Source organism: Plectropomus leopardus, chromosome 15 (genome assembly GCF_026936395.1).
Source record: "Plectropomus leopardus strain MGB_pleo_1.0 chromosome 15, ASM2693639v1, whole genome shotgun sequence".
NCBI lineage: Eukaryota > Metazoa > Chordata > Actinopteri > Perciformes > Serranidae > Plectropomus > Plectropomus leopardus.
Window position 1 is genome coordinate 5509878 of NC_142190.1, and position 9283 is coordinate 5519160.

Genomic DNA, 9283 nt, shown 5'->3' on the forward strand with positions numbered 1-9283 from the left:
GTCAGAACAATGTATAACAGTGCTCTCATACAATACAGACTGTAAATTAAGTCAGCAACCTCCAGCCATCACAAAAAAATGTGAAAATGTGACAGCAAATATGGAAAAATATGACCTATCTCTTTAAATTAGCTTCAGTGTCAAGTCTTCCGTTTGCCCCTCCCCCTGCTCCCTCACAAGCCAATCAGAGCGCGGTGCACGTGACGAGCGTTCTTTGCGATGACCTCATCCCTGGTGTGGGATGACGTCAAATTCAAGATGGATGGAATCACGACCAGCGCGCAGAAATCCACACAACACTGAATAAAGTCGCGGCCGTGAGGAGGAAATACCGTGTTCACGACGGGCAGGGTAAGTGTAGACAGACCGGGAAACTTAACGGGAAGCAGAATTAACCGGGAGGGTGAAACATAGTTGGCAGAGTGCGGTTAAGGTGAAGCTTTTTTCCCTTTTCCTCCCTGACGTAACTCGAAAGGGGGGCTCGTGCTGCTGGTAAAACCTCACTAGCTTTTATTTAGCAGGCAACAACAACACCGTGTCAGACCGGGTTTAACCGATATTTAGGACAAAAACACCACTTCCAGCGGCTGTTAAGGGGTCTAATTCACTCCCCCCTCTCCGACACTCAAACAGCTTCTGTCTGCACCGACTGTGTTTTCATTCCGGGATTACCGAGCTGGAGTCCATTGATACGCGCTCAACTTTCCGCCTCTTCATTTACCGTCAAAGCGGAACGGCTGTAGCCATTCTCATAACTCGTGACTATTTTCTAAACTGAAAGTGGCATTTCGGTGGGGAGAAGTTATGTGTCATGAGCCACGTCTCTGTGCATGATCTCATGCCGAAAAGCCTCACTCGACTTCCTCATAGACACGACCTAATGCTCGCTAAACGTGGACTGCAAGTTTTGATGAAGAGGCGACCGAGCTGTTGCTGTTTTTTTGATGAATGAATGAGACCACGAGCTTATTATAGCAAGTGCCAACATCAGTAACATGCCTTCCGGTCACCGTTTTCAAAATAAACGCCTTTAAGGAGCACCGAGGGTTGTGGAAAATATAAATATGGACATCAGTTTGAGAAGATGTAGATGCACGTCCTCTTGTTTTAAGGTAACTCCAGTGAGGTCTTTTACACAATGTGATACTTGCTTTGTGGTCAGTGATTGATATGCGTTCAAATATTCTATTTTATTTTTATTTTTATATAAATATTTTGAACATGTGAAACAAAAAACACACAGAAAAAGATAAAAAAAAAATAAGCAAAATAGCAATAAAAATTAATAATTCGTGCCAAAAAAAATGAATAGATTCAAATAAGCAACAAGAAATAGCATTTTACATGTTCAAAAAGGAGTAAGAGGAAGCATAAACTTATTATTTACTACCCCTATCACCCAGTCAGTTAATTAATTTGTGAACTTCATCTCTAGCATATATACATACACTTACATATTTACTCACACAGACATACAAACATACACACACACATATCTATACGCAGATATACCAGATAATGAAAATGCACTCCAGTGTATGTAAACCTAGTTAGGGCCAGCCCTCAACTTTCAAGGCCCTAAACTGGATTTAGTTTGGGGGCCCTCCTAATTACAACATGTTGCACTTCCCACGGCACTGACCCAGCTTGTGTATTGTAAATATTAGTTTAAGCACACACAATTTACACACAAGCATGTAAAGACTAAAGACCTCTTGGCAGCATCACTATCTTTAAATAGACTGGTGAATGTGGTGTTTGTCTATTAACCCCTAAACCCATGAATGATTGTCCTCAGGGCCTTTTACTTAATATGTTCTCATTGGAAATGGCTAAATCCCACCTGTCCTGTCAAGAAAATAATAAAAACAAAAATCAACAATAAGAACGAAATAAAAGGACTAGTGGCTACCTTCATTAATGTTCTAGCAGCAACACAAACTTCAGCCTCTGTTATGACCACAGAGTTGATCCACACTGCTCTAAAACAGCTTAAAAAACTTCATTAAAACCTTAATGAGCTCATGATTCATTGCAGAGCTGCTGTCATAGACAGCATTAGGCTTAGCCAGGCATACTGACAGGGGTGTAATTGCCACTTGGGATGAGGGAGCCATGATCCTGTCACTTTTAAAAATCCTATTTGTAGTCCCCTCAACTTTATTGTTTCTAACTAAAATATCGGTAAGCATTGTCCTCTACCCATCCAGGTCAACATAGTACATAGTAATGCTGCCTCATAACTTTTTGATAGAGGTTGTTGGGCCTGCATACAATAATGAAAGGAATAATTGAAGCATGTTTTTCGATTTAAAAAATCATGTAATATAATTTTACTACAGTTGACATTCAGATAAAAACATGCTTGAGTCATTAAAAAATGAGACAGTAAAATGGTTCCTTGTTGTGTACTGTCACAATCAGTGTTGCTGCAAGTCACTGACATATCCCAGGCTGTGATGATAGAAATATATAGATATACTTTGCTTGTTGTATATTGAAAATAATTCTTTGGTGGGTTTTTTTTCATCTAAGTGGCATCATGACAAAAACTTGACATTGAAATGGTTAAATGTCTTAAAATTAATGAATATCTGATATTTATGATTAGGACTGATGTTAGTTAAAAAGTTATTTCAGTGAAAGTAGAAAATCATTTTAATGTACAATATTTAAAGCTTGATTTTGTGCACAGAGCGATACGAGTGTGTGTAATATTAAAGCGGGCTCTAAAGGGTTCATGATCACCGTTTATATTTACATCCCTGCATTAAAATGTAATCCTGTTTGTCTTGTCTTTCAGCCATGGAGAGCCTCGTGCATTACAGCAATCCCTCCCATGCCCTGTCAGTGTTGGGTGTTCTGAACGAGCAGCGGCTGCGGGGTCAGATGTGTGATGTAGTCCTGGTGGTGGCAGACCAGAGGTACCAGGCCCATAAGAGTGTTCTGGCTGCCACCAGTGAGTATTTCCAGTCCCTGTTCACACGGATGGACACAGAGTCACTGAGAGTTGTAAACCTGGACTTCTGCGAGCCTGACGCCTTCGAGATAGTTCTGAATTACATTTACTCCTCCTCACTTTTTGTCGATAAAGGCAGCCTGGCAGCCATTCAAGAGCTGGGCTACAGCCTTGGAATCCCTTTCCTCACCAACATTGTGTCAACAAGGCCGCACGCATCCTACTGTGTGTCCAGAAAAAGGCTCTCGTTCTCAGAAGGGGATGAAAACGATGTCCAGACAAGGAGCGTCATTGTGCGTCGGGTCCGGAATGACACAACCCATTCCTCTCGCTCAAGTTATCAGAGAAAAACATCAGCGAGATCGTCATCTCCCCTCTCTACTCGGGAGTCGGCTCTGCCTCAACACAACTCATATGAATCAGTGAGAGAATCCATCAGCCGGAAATCATCGGAGCAGAGTGAAGCTGCTGATAGGAAGTCCACCTATCCATACAGCTCCATATTGAAAGGGAATTCATCGCACGTCACGTCTGTTAGACCCCAGCTGACATCATCGGTGTCTTTCAGTGATGCTGAAGTGCAGCACATCAGGCTGCAATCTGGCTCCGACCAGGACGTGAAGGAGGAGAACGAGGACCCCCACTATCACACCAAAGTGCCCTTTCCGGGTCAGGCGACTGAGCCGAGCCAGACCATTGACAGGAGCGGGCCGCTCATAAAAAGCTTGCTCCGAAGATCATTATCCATGGACAGCCCAGTTCCAGTCTTCTCGCCCACGCTGGAACTCAAGGAGCTGCAAAATCGCGAACAGTCGGTCGTTAAAATGGCATCAAAAGGGCCGGAGACATCTGCTCACAACGGCAATTCAAAAAGAACATCCCCCGTGGTTCTCAGGTCAAAGTACCCCAGCAGGTATGATGAAAAAACTCAGGTAGAGAGAGAAGTCAGTGTGAAAGCTGAGCCAAGCAGTCCGCTCGCTGACCCCATGGACATTATTCGAATCACAGTCGGAGATGCGTTGCCAGTCAATCTGAAAGACTTGCAAACAAATTACGACCAAGGTTCAAGGCCGGACTTTAGCTCTTTTGGGAAAAGAAAGGACAGGCCAGACAACAGACGGTACCCGTTCAAGAAGAGCAAAATATTCAAAGAACATACCCTCTCACGTGATGAGGACATGTCAGAAACAGTACCTCAGAGTGCCAGCAGCGACTCGAATGAAAACAGTGGGGAGCCACCTCAGAACAAGATTTTTAAATGCTGGAACTGTTTAAAGGTTTTCCGGTCCAGCGCCGGACTGCACCGCCATGTAAATATGTATCACAACCCCGAAAAGCCGTATGCTTGCGACATCTGCCACAAGCGCTTCCATACCAACTTCAAAGTGTGGACTCACTGCCAAACTCAGCATGGTGTAGTACAAAACCCAGCCTCGTCCTCCAGCTCCTCGGTGCTGGATGAGAAATTTCAAAAGAAGTTGATAGATATTGTGCGAGAGAGGGAAATAAAGAAAGCCTTGCTGTGGAAGTTGAAGAGGAATAAGCAGGGTTTGCAATCTCCTGCACTCGCCAAAAAGAGATCAAGACCCAGCTTCATATGTCCGTACTGCGGGAAAGTATTCGTGTTCCAGTCGCAGTACAGGCAGCATTTACGGACGCATCCTGCTGAAAAGGCCGACCAGGACTCTACGAACGAGAGCATCGTCTACCAGGAGCAGGATGAGAATACGCAACAGAAGGACGCAGATGCTGGTGTTTACTCCTGTAGACTTTGCAACATGAAGCTCTCTTCACTCTTTGAGCAGGGCGACCACGAGCGGGGCTGCCGACATGCAACTGTGTGCCCCTACTGCGGCCTCCGATTCTCAAGTCCGACGGTCAAGAAGGACCACGAGGCGCATTGCAAATACAAGAAACTGACGTGCCTGGAATGCATGCGGACCTTCAAGTCCTCCTTCAGCATATGGCGCCACCAGGTGGAGGTCCACAACCACAACATGATGACGGTGAAAGATCAGATGCACCTGAAGCAGCAAGAGAACAGCGAGGAGGCGTCTGAGATGCTCGGGGAGGAGCATTACAGCGATGAGCCTCTAGCACCCGGGAGCTCAAGAGAGAACATCGCCTACAGTGACTCCTCAGGTCCGCCCATGTACGACTCAGAAGACTCCTCCTATGTGCCTGAGGACCTGAGCATGGGCCATCATGGCAAGCTGGTGGTAAAAGAGGAGCCGTTAGAGGAGGCTGTGAGTGAGATGGAAAACACAGAGGCTGCCAAAACTGGGCCCGAGGAACCCGGCGTGTGGCCATGCGAGAAATGCGGAAACCTTTTCAGCTCTCGCAAAGACCTGGAACGCCACCAGGAGCTGCTATGCCACATTAAACCTTTCATCTGTCACATCTGCAACAAAGCCTTCAGGACCAACTTCCGCCTTTGGAGCCACTTCCAGTCTCACATGTCGACCGCTAACGAACCTGGAGCCAAAGAGATCGACAGACACCCCTCACCTTTGTCTCCCTCCCCTCCCACGACCCCTCAAAACTCTGAGCGCCCTCCCCCGCAGGCCTCCGTGCTCAAATCCACCCAGACTGCGCCAGCCGCCACAACAATCGCAGAGGAGTCCAGCAGCCCAGAGCCCTGTAGCTCATCCAAGACGAAGAGGCCCGAACTGGAGCGGCAAGCCAGCAGCCACAGCCCTCTGTCAAGGTCAAACAGCATGGAGAACCCAGGTGGCCCTCAGGAATCAGACACGCTCTTTTACCACGCGCCGTCCCTCTCTGCGCTGACGTTTAAGAGGCAGTACATGTGTAAACTCTGTCACAGGACCTTCAAGACGGCCTTCAGTCTCTGGAGCCACGAGCAGAGCCACAGCCACGTGTAAGCATCACAAAAAAGTAGTGCATTTCTCTCTCAAGAGACAATTTAATATTAGAATCAGACACCTCAGCCTATGAACGGAAGACTTTGAATGTATAGCGTATTTGCTTGCCTCCAATGTCATATATATTGAAGTGGCCGTGTTTATTAGAGATTAAAACGTGAATGTGCAATCAAGTGCTAGATTCCTCTGTGAAAGAGAGATGATTATTACTGGTTTATTTTCAAAATGAACTTCAAGCATTTATCTATTTTAAACCTCTTTTAGTTGTCTACCTGTATTAATCTATCTTGGTGTTTTGAGAAAATAAGGTATAGAGTTGCATCTCGTTACTTCAGTGGTACCACAATGAAGTTAAAGGTCCAGTGTGAAGATTTTAGGGGGATATATTGGCGGGAATAGGGTAAGTATGTTTTCTCGAGAGTAAAATCTCCAGAAAATAAGAATTTTGGGGGGTTTTTTGCGACATAGGGAGTGGGTTCTCACCCACGGAGTCTATCATGTTGCACCGCCATGTTTTTTTGTTTTTCATGAAACTGTGTTTTTTAGTGATTTAAATCCCCCTGTCAGTTTTGGAGAGGAAGAGACCTCTGTGGATAATTTGGCTCATGGTGACAGCCTCCTGAAACGTCTGGATTTTCAGTTATCAAAGAAAAAATTTGTTAGCAGGCCCATCTCCAGCATGCCAAACAGCAACTATAAACACTAATTTGTAATGTAAAAACCTCTTTATTCAGTGTTTTTTTTTTTTTGAAGGTTTGAAGTTATTGGAGAAAAAAGGTGAGAAAAAATAAGCAGATTCTGTGCTAGCAGCCGATCTCTGACAGGCCAAACAGCTTCATCAAAAAAAAAAAAAAAAGTGAAATTGCTTTAAAAGAGTTTTTACTGGTTTTAATAACTAGGTCTTTTTTTTGTTTGAGAGGAAGAGACCTCTGCAGATAATTTGGCTCCTGGTTAAAACCTCCTGAACGTCTTGATCTTAAGTCATTAGAAAAAATGTTGAGGACACTCCAACATGTCAAACAGCATTTTAACTTTTAACTCCTTTATTCCTTTTTTTCAGTTTAATTGACCTGGTCTTATTTTTTCTTTAAGAGACCTTTGTAGACACAAACACTGTCAGAGCAGTTTCTAGCAAATCCTAATAATTTCCCCTTTTTTTGAGTAACCTGACCTGGCATCTCAGGATCCTGTCATTAAAGGCCGGTGTGCTAAATTAGTCATGCAGGGAAAAGGGCCAAGATAATACAGTCTACGACTGCTGTGTGTTTGTTAAAATCTTAGTTTTATCATTAAAGAATTAGTTTATTTACGGAAGCCCTTAGGGGCCCGATAATTTCAGGGGAATGTTTGTTTTTGTTTTTTTTATTTCGTTTTGACAAATCAATTGACACCGTAAGCTTGTTGGATCATCAGACAAAAACAGTGAGTACAACATAATACACCAAGGTGGTCATATTTATCATGGCGTCTGTGGGCGGCTGTTTCAGGCTCATTTAGAAGCAGCAAAAAACTGAAGGAATTTTAACCGGGAGAAGTTTAAACTGTTTGTAATCTGCATCACTAGATGCCACAAAATCCCCCTAAATTGTGCACACTGCTCCTTTAAAAGCAACAGCTATATACATTGTTTTCTCAAAGTGTGAAAAAAGTGCTTCAAACTTTTGGAGGCTGCAGGAGAATTTAAGATTAGTGCTTTTTTGCTTTTGTATCGGATCTGTTTCTTGGTGTGAGTGGCATCCCTTAAGATAATATTGGTGGCCTCGACAATGTTTTCAATATGCACTTTGTTCAGCAGTTTCAGTTAGAGGTCGCCCAAAATCGTTGCTCGGATCATTTCACTGAGCAGAGGTATAGATGATAAATAGGCCCCTAATTGCTTTGTTTCTTCTTCATTCCTTTGCATTAGATCTCTCATTTTTAGTCTTTGCCTAATTTTGAGTGACGGGCTGATTGAACAAGACCTGCAGTATGATGAATCACAAACACACCTCAGATACCTGCTTTAAGTCTAACATTTCAGTATGCAGTCTGGATTTATTGCCTACAGCCTTCATTCAGTAGTTTAAATTTATCTTCCTAACTACGAGCCTGGTGAATTATGTTTTTTTGCATACAAATGAATGAGACAGTGCAGTCATCAATCATGAGATTTGAAAACTTTGTTTTTTTTTCACAGATAAATGATCAGGAAGAATCACTGAAATAAAGATGTGAAAGGTGCTCAGATCAGCTTAGTAATGATATTGTCAGTGAAAATAATGGGCTGTGTTGATTTGACAGAATCCTAAATACTACAGAAAATCATTCAAGTATGTTAGAAATCAACCAGGAATATTTATAGCAACCAAGCTTTCAGAAGAATGTTTTTAAGAAGGCACACGGCATTATATTAACGCAACTTATTCTGAAATGGTAAATATGATGATAATATTGTGTTACATATAAGACATTGTCATAATTTTATGAATCACTGAAGTCCACCACCCCAGTGCAACACCAGTGTGGTAATTAACCAAGCTTTACGATGCTTCGATGGCCTTATGCAACTTTGAAAATATTGTGTTGACATTATTTTACATGAAAGCACAACAGATGACTTACGACTCAGGCTTTTCAAGAGGAAGGAGGCACGAGAAAGCAAATCTTTTACTCTACGAATGGTGAGAAAGTGTTCCTGCTTCCTAAAGATCTATTATTAAAGATTGTGTTGATTGTATTCCAGTTGTTTCACAATTGTATTCTTGTACAAGTATATACTTCTGCTTTGGCTTGATGGATTAGACCTTCGTCATAAATTATTATGATCGCTACTATTTGGGAGATGTTGCATTCAAAGAGTGCTCCGCAGAGACTATGGGAATTTTGTTTTCCTCGAAATGAGCGACGCGAGCTGCATTGTGATGTTAAATTCTTTGGGGAAATTCTGTATTGATAATAGTGCTCTTAATTTCTTGTGATAAAGACTTTCTGAAAGTTTCACAGAGATGATTAGACTTGTGTACATGGAAGTGTTTGTATCCTCGATTTTGTACCGATTTTGTTAGTAAACAAAAAAGTTTTATCTTTTTAGTATTCCTGTGCTCTCACTGCAATAATGAATATTTGTATCAGCATTGGTTGCATTATTGTTGCTTTTTGGAAACTTGCAGCTGTTTTGTGTTTAGGTTTTTCTACAGTTTTTGTGCTTCATTTCTGTAATAAAGAGTAACAATGGAGTATATATATACAACCATTTGTGGCATTTAAATTATTTAGTCAAATATACCGTGGCCCACAGCTCATTTAAAGCTCACTCAGAAAGCATTTCGTTACATTTTCATTACTCAGACCATATCCACTTTCTGGGTTTACTGTGTTTTCTTGGCCAGTAAACTCTATTTTTACTTTAGCATACTATGGAGGATGAAAATGACACAAGTAACAAGTCATTTTTAAAAATGTA

The 9283-nt window shown here is 42.4% G+C and overlaps 1 protein-coding gene across 1 annotated transcript; it reads left to right on the forward strand.

Moving 5' to 3' along the window:
• The first annotated feature begins 223 nt into the window (after positions 1-223).
• On the forward strand, positions 224-9070 carry zbtb21 (zinc finger and BTB domain containing 21). Its single transcript, XM_042499128.2, has 2 exons — positions 224-351; positions 2804-9070. The coding sequence occupies exon 2, from the start codon at positions 2806-2808 to the stop codon at positions 5839-5841; it is 3036 nt and encodes a 1011-aa protein (XP_042355062.2). The 5' UTR covers positions 224-351; positions 2804-2805; the 3' UTR covers positions 5842-9070.
• The last annotated feature ends 213 nt before the right edge of the window (positions 9071-9283 follow it).

Coding starts and splice junctions, on each gene's coding strand:
- zbtb21 (XM_042499128.2), top strand. CDS start 2,806: ATGGAGAGCCTCGTGCATTACAGCAATCCCTCCCATGCCCTGTCAGTG.